The 20,796-nt window shown below is 36.7% G+C and overlaps 1 protein-coding gene across 6 annotated transcripts in view; it reads right to left on the bottom strand.

Annotated features, from left to right (window-relative positions):
* Positions 1–20,796, bottom strand: part of ZNF385A (zinc finger protein 385A) — a 496,048-nt gene that overhangs the window by 231,979 nt on the left and 243,273 nt on the right. For 2 of the 6 annotated variants that reach the window (XM_053708271.1, XM_053708272.1), the window contains exon 3: positions 9,149–9,370. The exons of 3 other annotated variants lie outside the window; for them this stretch is intronic. In XM_053708271.1, coding sequence (XP_053564246.1) covers positions 9,149–9,158 — 10 coding nt within the window. In that variant the 5' untranslated portion in view covers positions 9,159–9,370. Of the gene's footprint in view, positions 1–9,148; positions 9,371–19,118; positions 19,624–20,796 lie in introns of those variants that run through there. One more of the 6 variants, XM_053708275.1, reaches the window with a different exon arrangement.

Here is a 20,796-nt window from a genome sequence, read left to right as displayed (position 1 = left end):
TGTAAGTATTAGGCTTTGGTATACAGACAGATATAATATAAAGAAGCACTTGTGTATATAGAAAGTGATAAAATAAGACAATCTAATTTCCCTGCAAGAGCCACCAAAGAACAAAACCAGCTATTTCATATATGAGAATAAACCTAAAAGAAGTAATTTCCCATACATTTTTAACTATGTAGCTGTTATAACAAGTCATTGGAAGCACATCAAGGGGAAAAACAAAATTTGCAGTACAATGTCCCTTTAGAGGGACAGACAACACCAGAATTGTTGTTGTTTAAAAAGATAGATAATCCCTTTTTAACGCATTCCCCAGTTTTGCATAACCAACACAATTAAAATAATACAACTGACGTTTTACCTCTGTGATTACCTTGTATGTATGCCTCTGCAGACTGCCCCCTATTTCAGTTCTTTTGGCAGACTTGCATTTTAGCCAATCAGTGCAGATTCCTAGCTAACTTCACGTGCATAAACTCAATGTTCTCTATATGACACCCATGAACTAACGCCCTCTAGTGATAAGAAATTAGCATATGAGCCTACCTAGGTTTAGCTTTCAACTAAGAATACCAAGAGAGCAAAGCAAAATTAGTGATAAAAGTAAATTGTTTAAAATTACATGCCCTATTTCAATCATAAAGTTTATTTTGGACTGTCCCTTTAAGCACTAGCCCTGAGATGCTATGTGTTTAACCTACAGAGAACTGCTGGTACTGATCATACATACTAGCTTATGGGCTGTATCATTTTATGACCAGCAGTGTTAAATCCCTTTGCAAGTGTTAAACACATAGGGCTAGCTTACAGTTGGAGCGCAATGCTCTGTGCGCTCGCGTTGGAGCAAAAATGCACCAGAGGAACACATGTATAATGATATTTATTAATATAATTATATATATATGTGCATTTCTATACTCATGTATTTATATGTGTATTTATGTATTTACATACATATATACACATATAAATACAGATATACATATGTATAGAGATACATACATAGATCTCAATGTGATCCTGCGCTCGGGTTAGCGTGAGCTGGCGGAAGTGACATTTTGAGTTCAAAACTAGGCTCTTTTCAATTCTATGGGGATTGAGACAATGTGATCACAACGTCAAGGTTTTATTTTTTGACTGTGAAGGCGTGTAATCTTTACTTCCAACCTGTAATATGCGCAAAGCGGGGCACGCGCATTAAAATAGAATTAAGAACCCAAATCACGCTCGTGGAAGTCGGTAGTGATAAAATTACATACTCTAATTAATTAAAGTATATACTTTTTGCCCAATGACATCCCTTTAAATATATTAGGGGGGGAAATCAAACTGAGTCTAATGTTTTAAAGCAGGTGTGCTGAGTAGTTGGGCCAAGTGATTACTATCTACAGTTAAATGTTGACAGTTAATGTTTCCATTCATTAAAGGCACTGCTAGGGATATTCACACTAGCACATCCACTGTGAAATATGAGGCTTTACAAGCCTATCATTATCTTTGTTAGGATTTCAATGTCTCTAATTAATGGGACTTACTATAAGGCAGACTTTTTGAGAACTGTTTTAGAACTTTAAAATAAATACTGGTTGCTACTGCAAGGTTATATTGTGCAGGTTTACTTAGTAGAGAGCTAAATACAGAATGTTTCTCAAGTTACAGAACTGCAGGAAAGCAGCCTTTATTCTCTTCATTCAAGGTGTGGCATGCATTACCACTTGACATTTCTAAAGGCCGAAGGAGTGCACTCTCATTTCTTTGTTTAGACACTGTGTTTCCGTTTTAGATTGTTTTCTTACTAAAATGCTTTGTAGATTTCAGTAAAAAATGGAATAGGAATCAAGGGTATGCAGAATCTATATAGTGTAGACCAGTGTTTTTCAACCAGTGTGCCGTGGCACACTAGTGTGCCGTGAGAGATCCTCAGGTGTGCCACGGCAGACTGACAACAGTGTGAGATATTTTTTAAACTTTGCTTGTTTTTTACTCCCAGTGCAGGGGTAGTTTGTAGGAGGCATGGCATAACAGCACAATACATACAGTATATGTGTGTTTGTGTGTATGTGTATATATATATATATATATATATATATATATGCTGTATTAGGCTACAATGTATGATTTTTTTTAAATTTTGGGATGGTGGCGTGCCACAGGATATTTTAATGTAAAAAAGTGTGCCACGGCAAAAAAAAGGTTAAAAATCACTGGTGTAGACAGTCACAGGTAAAATGAGCAATAGCTAACCATGATGTCCCTGGTACTTACCAACACCATCACATGAGAAAATTTGCCCTTAAAAATGCCTCTGGATAAAAAAAGGCTCCTGATCTATAATTTTTTAGAAAGTCACTAAATGTTTCGCTATTATTATAGTTATCTAGTGGGAAGTGCTGACTCGCCAACTAAGGTGCATAAATGTTATGTTTTTAAATGTATATAAATAAAACCTTATTGAAAAGGGGTTGTATGTAAATTACACATGGTTACAAATAAGCTTTCATCATTCAAAGAGAGCAGTGGTTTTTAAAGTGTGAGGTGGGCCTCCCCAAGGGGGCACTAGAGCATATAAAGGGGGCGCTACAGCATATAAGGGGGGCGCTAGAGCATATAAGGGGGCGCTAGAGCATATAGGGGGGTGCTACAGCATATAAAGGGGGACACTAGAGCATAGAAGGGGGGGGGCGCTAGAGCATATAAGTGGAGGCGCGGGAGCAGTGACACTTTACATTATCCTATGGAAACCACAAGAGGCAAAAAGAGCTGACTATGACACTTTTCGTGATGGAATAAGGCACAGAGCAGGATGTAGATGGAAGAAAGGCACTGAGGTCGAAATCGCTCAGACTGCATTGCTTTTATTCTCTTGATCAGTAACTTGCATTTAACAAAGGAGTAACAAAGTGCAAATTGAAACCTGAGTGAAGTATTATTTTGGTTTAGCAGAATCAGCTCTTAAGAGCTGTGTGTGAACCCTGGCTCATTTGTAAATTCCCCAAATTAAAACTAAATATTACAATTTTCTTAAGAGAGAAATGATCTATTATGAGGGGTGCTGTCTTGTAAATTTCCTCAGAAGGGAGGCCCACCAAGTAGGACTTTAAAAAAAAAAATCAGATAGAGCACTACATGGCAGGAAATACTGCTGCCATCTAGTGCTCTTACAAATTAATAGCATTCTTGCAAAACTGCTGCTGTATAGTGCTCCAGAAATGAACACGCTCCTGAGCTTACATCCCTGGATTTCAATAAAAAAAATACTAAGAGATCTTAGAAAATAGAAGAAAATTAGAAAGTTGCTTAAAATTCTATGCTCTGTCATGAAACAAATTACTGTTTAAAGGGATAGGAAACCCAAACTTTTTCTTTCATGATTCAGAAAGAGCATGTGATTTAAAAACAAAATCCAATTTATTTCTATTATCACATTTTCTCTTGGTATCTTTTTTCAAAAGCAAGGATCTAAGCAGCGGGCGGGCATGTGTCTAGAGCAGGGCAGAACTATTTCCTGCTATGTAGTGTTCCAGACATGTGCACGCTACCTACCTTAGTATCTCTTCAACAAAAAATACCATGAGAATTTGATGATGGAAGTAAATTGGAATCATTTTTAAAATTGTATGCGCTGTCTGAATCACAAAATAAAAGTTTTGGGTTTCATATCCCTTTAATTATGACTTATATGTTCCTTTAAAAGTGTTATCTGCAAGCCTACTTACTGGGCCACATATATTTAAACTTTATTTCTATTCGCTTTAATCTATATCATATTTTCAAGCATATAGGAGATGATCTTGAGAAAAGTTTCTCTAATGATTTTGTTTCTACAAAATGTACCATTAAAGTCTAGTTTTTGTACATAAATCATTTGATAAACGTTTCTAAAGGACCATGATCCACAACATTTTCATTTTCAGTAGTTTATTTTTATGTTACTAAAGGGCTCATGTGTGCCTTGAGACATACAAAAGATGCAATTAAAACTAAAATGATGCGCTTGATTTGGATGGATTTTGCTGTGAGTTTGATTTGAATAAGGGCCACAAACTACACAGCTTGTTCATCCTCTTCGTTGCACATCGTCATCCCCTTAACTTCCCATACACATAAAACAATGATTCTGTTATCTCTCCATTTGTATACGCTATTTACGTTCCCTCTCAGGAATTTTCTATATACCTCTTCACTCTTCATCTGTCAGATAAATATGTGTTCCAAAAACGAAGGAGAAGAAAGAAAATTTCAAGTATGAAAAAAAATTAGCATTTAAAATCTATGCCTATACCACAGTTTTCCTGACCATTCATCACTGCCGTCTTACATAGACATTAATTTTGAGTGCAAAGTACTTTCCCACCTGGGTGCTAAGCTGTTTTAAGTTTTTTTATTAGTATTTTTTAAATATTTTTTTTTTTTAACTTTTATTTTTTTCCAGATCCCCAAGACTTACACTGGAAAGGTTAGGCGATTACCTTTCTAACGGTGGGTCTTGGGGGTCTGTAGCTGCTTAGATGACCGAGATACAGGCTGCTAAGCAGCATGCCCCCTTTTCCTATACTTAACATTGTCATTTTGTTTATAAAGTTGGGCGGTAATGTCATCACGTCATTGAGCGTGATGTCACCACGCAAAACGTGAAGCCCCGGCAATGCCTGTCACTGTACAGGCACAATCGCCTGGGTAGGAGCGGATGGGAACCCCCAGATCTCCCTCAAGGTGGGAGAATGCTAGCGACGGCTCTGAGCCGTTGTTAGCACCAGAGTGGGAAACTCTGCGACGGCTCCGAGCGGTCGTTAGCACTCAAAGGGTTAAAGGGATAGTAAGGTCAAAAAATGAAATGTTTATGGGTGCATTTTGATTTGAAATAGAAGCATTTTTGCAATTTACTTTCATTAGCAAAAATGCTTCTAGTAATAGTTATTTCTGTTTTTCAGTGGCATACACACATATCCTGTGAAGGTCTGTGCATCAGAGTTAGCAGTGGCAGAAATGATGTCTTTAGAAGTAATACACACTACAGCCAGCTCTCTGAGAAGTTGTCGTGTTTGAATGCTGGTGCACTGGTCCTCACAGGATATGTGCATATGCCACTGAAAATCTGTAATAACTTTTACTAGAAGCATTTGTGCTAATGAAAGTATATTATAAAAATGATTCTATTTCTAGTTGAAATGAATCCATGCACATTTCATTTCTATCCCTTTAAAGCATTTTTTTTTAAATATGCATAGTATAGATAATACACGTATTAAAAGCTGCCCCTTTTCTTTTTTTTTTTTAGCATACTTTGCATTGTTGGGACCAACATAAAGGAGCTCTTGCACTCATCAAGCAACCACTGTTTAGAATGTTGTAGGGTCAGATTTCTGGGTTCTGGAGGATTCACCTCAGCCTCTCTGGGAGTAGTGAATAACAAAAGAAATGTTAAATTACAGGAAAATAATGAAAGTAATGAATTGTTATTTGTATTTTTACTGTGATTAATTAAACATTTTGGCCTAGATTACAAGTGTAGCACAGATATAAGCGCTATTGTGAACTAACACCGCTCAAGTTAAATCAATAGTGTTCTTATATTTTCTTATTACAAGTTCAAAGTAAAATGTTAGCGCTTGAGCAAAAGCCTAGGGCGCTAACATCTGGATGGCCAATAGCGCAGGTGCACTAAACTGAAGCTGAAGGTCAAACAGTGGAGTGTTTTTCTATTAAAATATATATATTTTTTTTTTATTGAAATAAATGTTTTAAGAGTGAATTAAAGGGGCAGTCTACACCAGAATTTGTATTGTTTTAAAAGATAGATAATCCCTTTATTACCCATTCTCCAGTTTTGCATAACCAACACAGTTATATTAATATACTTTTAACCTCTGTGATTATCTTGTATCTAAGCCTCTGCAAACTGCCCCATTATTTCAGTTCTTTTGACAGACTTGCAGTTTAGCCAATCAGTGCCTGCTACCAGATAACTTCACGTGCATGAGCACAGTGTTATCTATATGAAACACATGAACTAACACCCTCTAGTGGTGAAAAACTGTTAAAATGCATTCTGAAAAGAGGTGGCCTTCAATGTCTAAGAAATTAGCATATGAACCTCCTAGGTTAAGCTTTCAACTAAGAATACCAAGGGAACAAAGCAAAATTGGTGCTAAAAGTAAATTGGAAAATTGTTTAAAATTACATGCTCTATCTGAATCATGAAAGTTTATTTTGGACTAGACTGTCCCTTTAAAGGGATATAGTATATTACATGGTGGTAAGCCTATAATTTGTATGTGTGTTAGTATATGTATATATATTGTGTGTGGGTATATATGTTTATGTATGTGCATGTGTGTGCACCCATACATGCTCAAACATAATGTTTTATTTTTTTATTTTGATCTTTTTCTTTAGAAAATAATCATATTTACCAGACATATACATGTATACTGTTACATAAAATGATGAATTACTATTTAATGAAACAAGGAAAACCCAAATCCTATTAATATTTTATTTACATGAACACATAACTTATAAATTACATTAACTCTATGCTACTGCAGATATTGTATAAATAATAACGCTTACGTTTTTAGTGATGAATTAATACAAGCACTGCAAAATTATTAACATATAATGTAGCAGCATTTTTAAATAAACCTGCAAATAATGATGCTGTTTCACCTTCTTTATCTTGGTTGTTCCACGCTTCATACTTTGTTCTGTCTCAAAAAACATATGTATCTTTAGTAGTTTGCTAGAAAGCCCATCATTTTCTATACAGTGTAAATCCACAATTGTCTGTCAATACTTTAAAGTATTAACAGAATTACAACCTATAAAGAAACTCTGGACAGGGGCATCACTGGTTCATGTGCATTAAAGGACCAGCATGATAAAAAGACAATGCAATAGGACTTAGGGGTCCGCCGCAGCTCGGCTCTGGTGTGCTGAATTCTGCTGGCAGAATTCAGCATTGCACATGAGCGCTATTTTGCGCTCACGTGCAATCCCGCCCCCTGCCCACGCACAGCCAATCACACACGGACAGGAGCTGCCCATCTACCCTGTCGGATGAGACCGGGGAGATTGAAATTTGCCACCTGATGACCACTGCTTGTTAAATACAGACTGCAGGTTCTCTTGTGAGAACCTGCAGTTGTAGGGGGTCGAAAGGCTTGCAAAGCCTTTGATAAATCGACCCATAGGGGCATATTTATCAAGCTAAGTACGGAGCTTGATGCCCCGTGTTTCCGGCTACATAACCTGTTCGCCTGCTCTGAGGCGGCGAACAGAAATCAACCCGATCAAATACGATCGGGTTGATTGACACCCCCTGCTAGTGGCGAATCTGCAGGGGGTGGCATTGCACCAGCAGTTCACAAGAACTGCTGGTGCAATGATAAATGCCGAGAGTGTATGCTGTCGGCATTTATCTATGTGCAACGGGCATGATCCGCTTTATCAGATCATGTCTGCTCGCACAATCATAAATATGCTCCTTAGTCTGAACTTCAAATGTGTAGTAGATTTGTTTCTGACAAATTTCAGTTATGTCTATTTCTACTCCTCCTGTATCATGTAACAGCCATCAGCCAATCACAATTGCATATACGTATATTCTGTGAATTCTTGCACTTGCTCAGTAGAACTGTTCACATTTTGTTAATTTTGAATTGAGAGTCCCTTTAACTGAATTGCCATAAACAAATAAAATGTAACTAAAAGCAGAGTATCATTTACTGTAATTTATTTTGCCTCATTTTCCTGTAATTGTACTCTGGAAATTATGGGGGGGGGGTGCCCATTTGATCACAGTGATGAGGTAAAACATCTTCATATATCTATCCAAAGGCAGAATATACTTAAGAATATAACTTATAATGTCAAATATTTAAAACTAGTACTTATGTTTGAGCATAAAGATCAGGGAAAACATTCCAATGAAATACAGTATATTAAAAACCGATGGAGGTAGCATTAATTAATACAGAATACCGTAACAGTTTATACTTTTATAACTACAAGACGTTTCAGACGCACAGCTGCAGCAAATCATATTCACCATAGGATCCTCCTACTGGTGGACAGCCAAGGTGACATGGGACACGTGCAGCTGTGTTCATTACAATACATTTATTTCTCCCTGGTGACATGAACACATCACAATTAAATGGGTAGCCAAATATATTTGGACTCATTTGTAAACATTTAGAAAACAATCAAAAACTTAACTAATTAACAACAATATGTATGACGATCACTAATATGTTATATAACAAACAGCCTATGCCACACTGCTATCTTCCCAGCTAACAAACAACTTGTTCTTCTGCTTCCCTGTAACATACACCCACAACATATAGTTTGTTTTTTTACCAGTTCTTTCTTCATAAAAGCCTATATATAATCACATCCACCGTACAACATATGGCAGCTGCTAAAATACTGAGTGCATTCTCTGCCAGAAAGAGTGTATTAGCCATCAGCAAATGCATATCATATAGTTCTAATTGAAATATTAAATATATCTGAGAATAAAAATGAATGTATAGCTTAGGGAAGTGATCTAACTTCATAGGAAGGATTTCAAGATCTTGCTATATGAGAGCAGACACACTTTGGTAATTTAAACATGAGTGTTTACAAACAGTAGCATTAATTAAAACTGCACTACTGGGCATCCTAGCAAGGAGAACTGTATAGAGAAAGGGTCCGACTAAGCGGCTATATCTGCATTTAATAAAGTAGAGCCAGGAATCCAACACTTTTTTACTACACTGTTTCATTCAACAGAGTGAAATTTCATCACATGTATTGAACAGAAATACAACCTATCACAAAGAGCTGGACAGAGGCATCACTGATTTGTGTGCCTTATCTAAATACCCAGAAGACAATAGAAACTGATTTATCATAAACAAACAAAAATATGAAGTAATTAAAAGCAAAAGAAGTATAATGAAAAAGTCAGAATTAAGAGTATAAGGAAGAAATATTTTACAAGACTTGTTTTCTATGCATCCCTGCAAAATAATGTACATCCTAAGTTGCAGGTACAATCCATAGACTTCACTATGACTTATGCAACTGTGCAACATGCAGCACACACCAAAAAAAAGGAAGAAAATTTACATGGAAAGAAAATGCTTTCACTTACCCAAAATCATGACTGCAGCCTGCAGGGTCTTGCAGAAGCAGAGCAGGAAAAATGTCCCTGGATGTTTTAAGGATGGAGGGTTGGTCTTTACAGACCCTTTTTTCCCTTTCAGTCACTTCTGAATCCCTCTGTCTGTTCTCTTCTTTAGGCAGCTAAAGCTAAAGTCCTTCACCAGCACAGAGAGAAATGTTAGGGCTCTGACAGATTGTGCGACAGGCAAATCTGGAGGGGGGTGGAGGAGGAGAAATAAAAAAAAAAATGTTTGCAGATTTCTGAAGAAGGTGTCAGGATGGAAGGATAAATTTCCTTTAAAAGAGGAAAATACAAACTTCCTGGGTGAAGATCCCAGAAAGAAAATCCAGTCTTTTTTCCTTATTAATAGATACTGAGAACACAAGAACTGCAGGGCTGATGCAAACAAAATACTTTTTCACACTATTTAAAAAGACCACTTTTCTTCACCCAGCTGTACACAGGGAATGTTTCTGACACAATTTCAAGAATTATTGACCTCTGTAGTCAGGATAAAGAAAGAAAACTCCCAGCAGAAAAGAGAATGAGAGAAAGTCTGGGAGGGACACACGTTCTGTACCTCTCCCAGCTCTGTGCTGTGCCAGGTGAGGGGATGGGCTCTGTCACACCTGTGCTGACCTTCTATTGGCTGAACTGTTTTGCCAAAGGGAATAAGGGTGGGGACAGCATAAACTATAGATTTAACTCATGTGCCTCCTCTTTTTTTGCTTGGCATCATGGTTCATGTGACCTATTAACTATTGTTCTCCTGGAATTTCTTAGTATGGTAAACTGAATAAAGGAATGTATGCATGAATTGCTTGAGGAAAAGATAGAAGTGTTTTAGCACAGATCACACCCCTTTCATTGGAAAAACAGTTACATTTGGAGGCAAAATTAAAACACTTTTATAAATCTCCAATTAAAACATACTAAGCTAACATGTTGGTGTTCTACAATTCCCAGACTTTCTCATTTGCCGTCACAATAATGCATGGAATCTATGGAAGGGATAAGGCTCATTGGATAAGGCTCATTAAGTACACATTTACTTAAAGGGCCACTATACCCAAACATTTTCTTTTATGATTAAGGTAGAGAATATAATTTTAAGCAACATTCCAATTTACTTCTATTACCTAATTTGCTTTATTCTTTAGATATACTTTAATGAAGAAATAGCAATGCACACAGTGAACCAATCACAGGAGGCATCTATGTGCAGCTACCAATCAGCAGCTACTAAGCATATCTAGATATGCTTTTCAGCAAAGAATATCAAGAGAATGAAGCAAAATAGATAATAGAAGTAAATTAGAAAGTTGTTTATAATTGTATGCTCTTTCTAAATCATGAAAGAAAAAATTTGGGTTTCATGTCCCTTTAAAAGAGAAACTATATGTCATGATAATTCAGGTTGTTTCCTCCTTCATTTGATGTCATACAGATACATAAGATACTAGATTTCTTCTCTTTCAATTAGTCTAACATTTATTAATTCATTTTCTTGCCCTGTTTAGCAGGGTTTTTTTTACAGTGTTTTTTTGTTTTCTTTACTCACTCTTTCTATCATCTATCTATCATCTATCATCTATCTATCTATCTATCTATCTATCTATCTATCTATCTATCTATCTATCTATCTATCATCTTTCATTTATCTAATCTAACCAATCTATCTAGCTAGTCTATCTATTTATCATCTGTCTCTATAGCTATTTGTAATACACTAAGCTTTCCTACCTCTCCGTACTTATAGATCTCCCTTTGTCTTTCTCATACAGCACTGTGACTGGGGATTGGAATAGCTGTAGGATTATAATTCTCTTTGTTCCTCCTTCCCTAAATACCCCTTTTCTTGCCTTTCTCTCCATCATTTAACTGTGGCTCTTCTAACTGTATTTCTGCCTCTCTGTTTAGTGCGCTGTGTGTATATGAATCTTGCTCCAGCCTTCCATTCAGTCAGTGCACCAAACCCCCTCCCCCAAGTGAGTCAGTGACAAGTGCCCGGAATACTAAGCATGCAAGGTGCTGAGCTGGGGTCTGTGAGTGCTGGAGTCTGGCTCATCAATTGGGAGAAGCTGCAGGAATAAGGAGGGGTGTAGTCCTATATTTATTTTAATTTTTCCATTCTACTTTTTTTTTACCTCATTGATCAGTATCTGTCTTTTCTACTTTTACGTAATCTCTAGTTCACCATCACTCGCCTGTTTATAAACTGAACCTCGTGTATATTATGCCTTTCATCTGGTCTCTCACATTCATTTCTCCATCTCTTTCAGGTTTTACATTCTGTCAGGATGATGCTAATTATTGTTATTTTCCATTTTTATACATATTTCATTCACTTCCTTGTTTGTATCATTTTCTCACATATGTTTATTTTCAGACTCAAAATTCGCTTTTAGTTTGACGCTTTAAGACATTTCTATTTATGTTACTTTCAAAGTGCTGCTAATTAATATAGAATAAAACAATCAAAAATATATTTCAGCCAGGGTGTCAAGCTTTTTGTAGAGCACAGGCCAGTGAACATATTTTTAAATAATATATAAAATGCTAGATTTAAGGTACAAGCATAAACACATACACTAAATATATATACATGTTAGCCCCTTCAGTGGGTGTCCCAGCCTAACCTCACCAACAGTGCTAAACTGGGAGCTTCTAAGTAAGTTTTTAAAAGGTTTTGTACTGTATTTTAAGATCAGCATCTGTACATATACTTATTTATAGTAGTGTCTATTACATGCAGTTATGCAGTTATATGAAAATGGGTGTACCCTGTCCCTTTAACTTTTTCTTTGTTATCTATTATCTTATATAGGGCATACCATTTCCACTAGTATACTAGCCCAAGACTAGTAAAAAAAAAGTGTAAGAAATTTGTCTTTTCCTATACTTACATAGGACTGATATATTTTTTCCATTGTAATAGAGAATACTATAATGAAGAATATGCACTGATCTTAAAATCCAGTTTAAAACCATTTAAAAACGTACTTAGAATCTCCCAGTTTAGCACTGTTGATGAGGTTAGGCTGGGACATCCACTGAAGGAGTTGGGAAAGTAGGAAGAGCAGATACTTCCTCCCTTCCCCTGCATATGAAAAGATCCATTACACAAACAAGAGAAAGCAGGAGTCTGTAGACCTGGGTCTACATATGATACTTTTGGGCTTGGTTAGGAGTCTGAAAATCAGCACAATGTTATTAAAAAATAAGCAAAACTATACATTATTACAAAAACACTCCCAGATGGGCTGTATAAATGGATCATCTACAAAACATTTATGCAAAGAAAAATCTAGTGTACAGTGCCCCTTTAAGAACACTTAATATTTAAGTAGCCCGTCTGTCTATCTATCTGTCTGTCTGTCATACAAAATCTCAGAAACATCTTCAACATCACTCCCAATAATTATTTGCACTTGTTACCTTTGCACTATTTTAGAATGAAAAAAATCTGATTCATCTACAGATATACACAACTGCCATTGCTACCTGGTAGGTGTTTCACAGGCCTTTTCCAGCATGTTTTATGTGCTTCCAATAAAATAACTCATATTTGGAGTGCTGCTGCAGATGTTTCTGATGTTATAAAATTGGTTGATCGCTATATAAAATATTTGACCCTTGTCCAACATAAAGCCCTCCAATTGGATTTATCTGGCACAATACTTAACTCTTTACACATCTGAAGTTAGAGGTGTGGGTTTATGGGAGATCCTGTATGAATGTGTACTTGATCTGTACAATTACGCATGTAAGCCAAACAATGGTTTTATCTAGATAAGTTATGGCTCACTTGAAGGTTCTTGATACATGCCAGTATATATTTATTCAGTTGGCAGTATTTTTCAAATCTACTTAACGCCCTCCAAGTGAAAAAAAATGCCAGTGAGGCCCATGAATGAATACTTGTGACCAGCCTATTCTTTATAATCAAACTTCAAAACAGCAGTCATTTAGCATGATGAATTACCTAGGCTTGGACAAGTGCCACAAACTCATGTAGACACACAGATTAAGAAACATACATCACAGCCCCACAACCATTTGTCCCTGCAAAAGTGGAAGATTCTGGGAAGTCAGGAGGGGTTCCAGGATTGACAAGTGTGGATGGGTGGTCAATGAATAAGGCTCGTGCAGTCTGGTTTCCAGGTTTGGTTGTTTCAGGGTATGGCTGAGCAGAGTTGCCGACTTACCCATGTTTTCCTGGACAGTTATGAGTTTCACATCTAGAACAAAAATAAGAACATAGAGAAGTGCATGTGTGTATCAGTAGTAAATGGTGTAGGAAAATTGCAGAAAAACCCCCTGTGTCAGGGTACTCACATTTCCCAGGAGCACTCAGACAGTGCTATTAGACGCAGGCTGGATATTTTTACAGCAACCCAGCTTACTGTTCTGTTGAGTGCAAATACTCCCAAGAGTAGATACCCAGGAGAGCAAGATCTCAGGAATCACAGGAGCACACAGCTGCAGGATTTTCAGCAGCTTATTACTTCCAGTGGAAGTGATTGGTAAAGGACAAGCGAGGAAGGTTCCAGTTAAAAGGTTCAACAACCAATTTAATAAAAGATCATAAAAACATATTAAAAACAGGAACCAAAATAGGTAGGGTATAGTGACAGACCCACCTAAAAAATGCTATGCGTTTCTCAGCGCTTGAAACGCTGTTTTATCAGGCATACAAATGAGACTATAGTTAGCCTTTAAATACACATACTTAACTACACCTTTACCAATCAAAGAAAGCACCTGAGAACCACCCTCACAGAGGAGTGGTCTCCTCAAATTAGGGTGGTTCTCAGGTGCTTTCTTTGATTGGTAAAGGTGTAGTTAAGCATGCGTATTTGAAGGCTAACTATAGTCTCATTTGTATGCCTGATGAAACAGCGTTTGAAGTGCTGAGAAACGCGTAGCATATTTTACCAATCACTTCCACTGGAAGTAATAAGCTGCTGAAAACCCTGCAGCTGTGTGCTCCTGTGATTCCTGAGATCTTGCTCTCCTGGGTATCTACTCTTGGGAGTATTTGCACTCGACAGAACAGTAAGCTGGGTTGCTGTAAAAATATCCAGCCTGCGTCTAATAGCACTGTCTGAGTGCTCCTGGGAAATGTGAGTACCCTGACACAGGGGGTTTTTCTGCAATTTTCCTACACCATTTACTACTGATACACACATGCGCCTCTCTATGTTCTTATTTTTGTTCTAGATTATTTGTCACTAAGGTATAAAGAGCGTGCTGCACCATTTAGGATTTCCAGAGACACCCCTTTATTGGAGGATAAGAACTGGGAAACTTCTAGATTCTCCAGACATCATTTGTGATGGGACTTTACTATCTAAATCTATGAGGTTTGCATATCTTTATCCAGCGGGTGTATACCCATAGATTGGAAAGTTTATTTCTTTCATATAGATCTTGCAAGAATACCACTCCTACCCAATCTCATATATATGTAATAATATCACTCAATATCATTGTGAATATATTTTTTCAATTGTATATACATCTATATTGATGCATTGATTGTATTGACATATGTAGGTTGGAGCTATCTTTGTTTACTTTTATTCTGAATAGTGCCCTCTATTGGAAGTAATTTCTAGTTCTTCCGTATAATGAGTTTCACATGCTGCAGGGTGTGCAGGGAGGAACATAAATATTACTGTCCAGGGGCACAATGCATGTTCCTCCTTGCATACCCTGCAGCATGTGTAACTCATAACTGTCCAGGAAAACATAACTGAAATGGCAACCCTTGAGCTCATGCATGGTCAGATCAAGTTGTCTGGGAGTATGGTCTGTTATCGTAGCTGGGCATTCAGTGGACATTTATGAGCTGGTTTGGATGATGGGCATGCTGTGGGCATTTATGAGCTGGTTTAGATGATGGGCATGCTGGGGTCATTTATGAGTTGGTTTGGATGATGATAAGTTTCAGTTTGTGAAACTAGGTCATACATGAAGGATGGAATGACACCAAGACAGATTTATAAAATGAGATTATCCCACAAGATACTGCACATTTGAGTGCTTTTGCCATAGAACCTCAAGATATACCATTTAATTACATTTTAAACAAAAAACCCATGCTCAAAAAGTTAGATACTTAGTGCAGATAGAAACTTACTTTTACAGTTAAAGAAAAGCCCCTCAGAAGAATGCTTGAAGCTACCACATTTATGAAAAACTTACTGTTACTCTACTAAATCAGATAGCATCAATTACAACTAATTAAAATAAAGTGAATATTCTGTGAGGTTTGTACAGCATAGATAATTAAGAAAAATGTTGGCTATTTCCAATTACTAGAGACTGACTTTCTTGTGACGGTGTTTCTCATGATTTCTGAACACTACCTCTGTGAGTCTGTTTCACAGCACTAGCAATATTCCATTAAATGAGCCCATGATCTAGCAAGAAATGGGTTTTTTACTTCACAAGCTCTCAAAATATGTTCTGCTGTTATTAAAGAACAGTGTGTATAAACTGAGGCTACATCTCAGGCAAAAGTAATCTGTCTTCTATTGCATTTTTTACAAGGCTTTGCTGTTACTTTAATACAAGGACAATAGTACATTTTGTAATGTCACTGTGCTGTTTTATATATAAAATCTAGCAATGTTGACTTGTGCATTGTCAAAGGTGTTGTCAAATAAATTATTTCTGAGATCTATGACAATTTGTAAAATAGTGCAGTAATTCAAAAGACTTATTAAAGAAACTAATTTACCCCTTCAGGGCCAGGAATTTTAGAGAAATACTTGCCCAAAGTCCCAGAGAATTTTGAGCATTTTTGCTATGACTCCATTTAATCAGAAATAGAACCTTGTTTATTTTATTTACCCGTCAAAACTATATAATTTTTTTTTAGTAGACAACCAAAGGTATTCATCAAGACCCAAATGCGATCATATTAAAAAGAATCGTTAACTTTTCATAAACTTTCTGTTTCTCACTGAAATTATTTACATACCGCTTAAACAGTCATAACGCAATTCTCTACAGCTCCTGAGCGATACTTTAAATAAATATGTGTTTAAGCTTTGTAGGATTGCTAGCGTTAATATTATATGGTCTAACATATTAAAGCAGGGAAGGCCAACTGGTGGCCCATGGCCACCTGTAGCCCTCTGCACTACTCTTTGCAGCCTCTATGAAATAGCAGAACTTGTGTGTCATATGTTTTGTGGCCCCAAGAAAAAGTGTTTTGGTGATTTCTGCAGACAGAGGTACCAGGGAAAGAACTACCATTCTCAAGTGCTTGGGGAGGGAAACCCATAGCAGTCAGTCTATACTGTACATAGGCACGTGTAGAATGTGTACCATTCTAATGCAGGGAGCCTTTTATTAGTGCAGATTGCATGTCCATTTAATTATCTATCAATCAGTCTGCTTATCCTCGTAATCATTACACAGCTATATTATAGCGTGTATATTATTGCTATTTCTCACTACTAAGTTAGGTTTGGGGGCTTAAAGAAAAATTTGCACCAGTGCCCTCTTTTGGGTAGCATACGAAGAGAGAAGCGCTCTACCAGGAACGAACAACAGCTCAGTAGCTTGTTCTTTGGCGAGTTAACACCTAGGAGCAGCCTCTTTTAGCCCAGTTGTGCTTTTCACAGAAGAAAACTTCCTCTTTTGGGTAGGTCTGCTACTGAGAGGTACCCTGCAACCGAGGTAGTTTTTAAGTACATATTTCAGTTCCATGTTTAACAGCCATAAATTTATATGCAGCCAGGGTTCTGAAATATTGATATGTGGCCCCCAAGTGGTAGGAAATTGTCCCTCACTGAATTAGAGTATGTACAAGTATACCCCGCTAATACAGCAGGTTAAAGGGACACTGAACCCAAAAATAAATAATTATTAAACTTTGAGCTCTATCATTTGTACATTCTTAGTTCCCCATATAGTTATTAGTTATATTGTTGAAGTAGACTTAAAGGGACACTGAACCCAAATTTTTTCTTTCGTGATTCAGATAGAGCATGCAATTTTAAGCAACTTTCTAATTTACTCCTATTATCAATTTTTCTTCGTTCTCTTGCTATCTTTATTTGAAAAAGAAGGCATCTAAGCTTTTTTATTAGTTCAGACTATGGACAGCACTTTTTATTGGTGGATGAATTTATCCACCAATCAGCAAGAAAAACCCAGGTTGTTCACATAAAATGGGCAGGCATCTAAACTTACATTCTTGCATTTCAAATAAAGATACCAAGAGAATGAAGAAAATTTGATAATAGGAGTAAATTTGAAAGTTGCTTAAAATGTCATGCTCTATCTGAATCACGAAAGAAAAAATTGGGTTCAGTGTCCCTTTAAGGACCTGAGCGCATCTATAAAGCAAAAAAACCCTTAAACCGGAGTAAGACGGGTTCATCTATCATTTCACTTGCCAGTGTGTTTGAAAACTTGAAAACATTTGAACTAACATATATTAGGTGTGCAATACAGCTACATTTAGTTTAAAGCTACACAGTAAAGCATTCAATTAGTATTCAAGGGAAGAGTTAAGGGCAGGCTTATCTAGTCTCCCTCAACTGCACATGTGACAACAGAGTTCATGCTATATCTCAATATTAGTTTGTGATTGGTCAGTACGGATTCTTTTGCTCTGGGGGACAGGGAAATCAGTGAAATGAATAAAGATAAAACAATATACTAATTTGACAAAATAAAGCTGCCGTTTACATTGCAAAATTATTCTCAGATATGAAGGTTCAAAATCATGTAGTTTACAATTTGTGCTTAGTGGTCCTTTAAAGGGACCTAACACCTCTTTTTTGTGTAAAAAAAGTACTTATCCCACACTCCCTAGAAAGCCCAAATAAGTAAATTGTGTTACCTGAATTTTCAAAAGGCTACAGAATAATTTGCAGCATTTTGAAGAAGACCCGTATTACAAAAAGTACTTTTTGGCCTTTCTAGGGAGTGTAAAACAAGCAGAACCTTCATATCCAACTTGATTTTACAAGTGCTTATAACTGGATTGTAAGAACAAAAATGCCTATCAAACATTTCAAGTAAATTGGTTCAGTAGGTTTTCATTTATTTAAAAATAAATATTCAACATTGCAAAATGTTAAAATGGAAATTTTGTTTGTCAAAAAGGAAAAATTGTTTGTCAAACCCACTGAATGTGATGGTTACAGATTCGTAGTTTTTGAGCTATAAAGATTTGATATCAAATTCTTGAGAACATCAAAGTGTACAATGAAGTCTAATGAGGTGATTTGTTCTTAAAGGGGCATGAAACCTTACATTTTTCTTTCATGATTCAGATAGAGAAAACAATTTAAAAAAACTTTTTACCTTGGATATAATGAGGCCGATTTATCAAGTGTCTGGCGGACATGATCCGCTGTAGCGTATCATGTCCGCCAGACATATATAAATGCTGACAGCATACACTGTCGGCATTTATCATTGCACAAGCAGTTCTGGTGAACTGCTGTGCAATGCCGCCCCCTGCAGTTTTGCGACCAATCGGCCGATAGCAGGGGGTGTCAATCAACCCGGTCGTATGAGATCGGGCGGATTGATGTCTGCCGCCTCTAACTCCTGTTTCCCGCGAGCCTGAAGGCTTGCACGGAAAGAAAGGTATATGGCCCCATTCGAGCCATGATAAATCGGCCCTAAAGAGTCTACACATGCTTATGAAATTGCAGGTTTTTGAAATGTAAAGACCGAAATGACAACAATGTACTTTTTAGATTTTTCTCCATCTGTAATATGATCTTCTAACAAAGAAAAATTCAAAGAAAAAAAAACCAATAGCTAATTATAAGTCTCATAAGTCTGCACCAACTAATACTTTACAGAACCATCTGTTGCATTTATAACAGCAGCAAGTCTTTGTGAATACGTCTCTATTAACTTTGCACATCTAGACTTTGGAATTCTATCCCACTCTTCTTTGCAAAAAAAGTTAAAGTACCTTCTACTTTGCGAGGAGATCTCCTGTGTACAGCTCTTTATAGAAGTTTTTGAAGGGATTGAGTTCTGAGCTCTGACTGGGCCATCCCAAGACTTTGATTTTCCTGTTCTGAAGCCATGCCTTGGTCGAATTGTTTTGTGTTCTTTGGGTCATTGCTATGTTGGATCGTGGAATTTTTCTTCATCTTCAGCTTTCTGACAGAGGCCAGCAGGTTTTGTGCCACAATATCTTGATATTTAAAGCTTATCCCATCTATCTTTACAAGTGCCCCTGACCCAGCTAAAGAGACACATACTAAAAGCATGATGCTACCACCACCATGCTTCAAAGTCGGTTCCTTGGACGATGAGCTTTATGGGCTTTGCACCAAACATATCTTTTACAATTTTGGCCAAAAACTTCAACCTTTGTCTTGTCAGACCACAGCACATTTTTCCACATGGTTTAAAGTCACTGAATTATTCTTTTGGCATGATTTAGATGGGGTTGGGTACGCCCATTTTTAAAGGGTTTGCATCTTGCCACCCTACCTCACAGGCCAGACATGTGCATAATACGCAAAATGGTGGTCACATACAAGGCATGACCAGTACCTTCCACATATTCCTGTAGCTCCATCAGTGTTGTTGTTGGCCTCTTGGTAGCCTCCCTGATACAATTTCTCCTCACCCTCTCATCAACTTTGGAGGGTCATCCTCATCTTTGCAATGTCTTTTCTCCACTTATTGATGATGGTTTAGACAGTGCTTCATAATGCATCCAGTGCCTTTGATATATTTATTTATTTATCAAACATTTTACCAGGAAGGATACATTGAGATTTCTCTCATTTTCAAGAATATCCTTGGTCCACAAAACATTGCATTAATACAATAGGCTACAATAAAATACAAAAACAATAATAATACACAATATATGCAAAAATTTAACATAGAACAGGTAGGAAATATATAATCAACCATGACAGGTGCATTCTGTTTTGAGATATGTAGAGAGGGATCTCTTAAAGGATTTTAGGCTTGGGGAAGGTTTGAAAGTGTGCAGGAGATTGTTCTATAATTGTGGTGCTCTGTAGGAAAAGAAGGATCGAGCTGCTTTCTTTTTGTATTGAGGCAAGCTAAATAATGTGCTGGTACTGGATCGGAGGTTATAGGAGGTGGGAATAGCCGGGGAGAGCATTCTGCTCATGTAGGGTGGGAGCTTCCCAGAAAGGCTATATACTTTTATATCCCTCTCCAGATTGGTTCTTTATCATTGAACATAAATTGTGAGATACGAATACAAATCTAAATTTACAAATTCAAATATATATATTTTATTGTGGATTTTTTTTTTCGAATACAAATCTGTAATTACAAATTTTTTTTTGTGCATACACTTTTTGGAAGTACAATCTTCTCTTATGGAAGTGCACTTTTCTTTTTTGGTAATACAATAAAAAAATATATTTTTAATTACACTTCCAGTGTGTGTCAAAACAAGGTAAAAAAATAAATGCTAGTTCCTCTTCTGCTAAAGGATTTTTATGTCACAGTAGTCTGTTTTGCTTTCAATTAAATGTGGAGAAATGGCTGAAAAAAAATCAATATTCCTTAGTACATTATTGTAAAAATACAAGGCAGAACAAGCACTTTATTCATGTTAAAGCATGTTGTATGGTAAATGACAACATAAAAAA

Source organism: Bombina bombina, chromosome 3 (assembly GCF_027579735.1).
Source record: "Bombina bombina isolate aBomBom1 chromosome 3, aBomBom1.pri, whole genome shotgun sequence".
NCBI lineage: Eukaryota > Metazoa > Chordata > Amphibia > Anura > Bombinatoridae > Bombina > Bombina bombina.
Note: the sequence above shows the minus strand (reverse complement) of the source record. Positions and strands in the feature narration are given on the sequence as shown.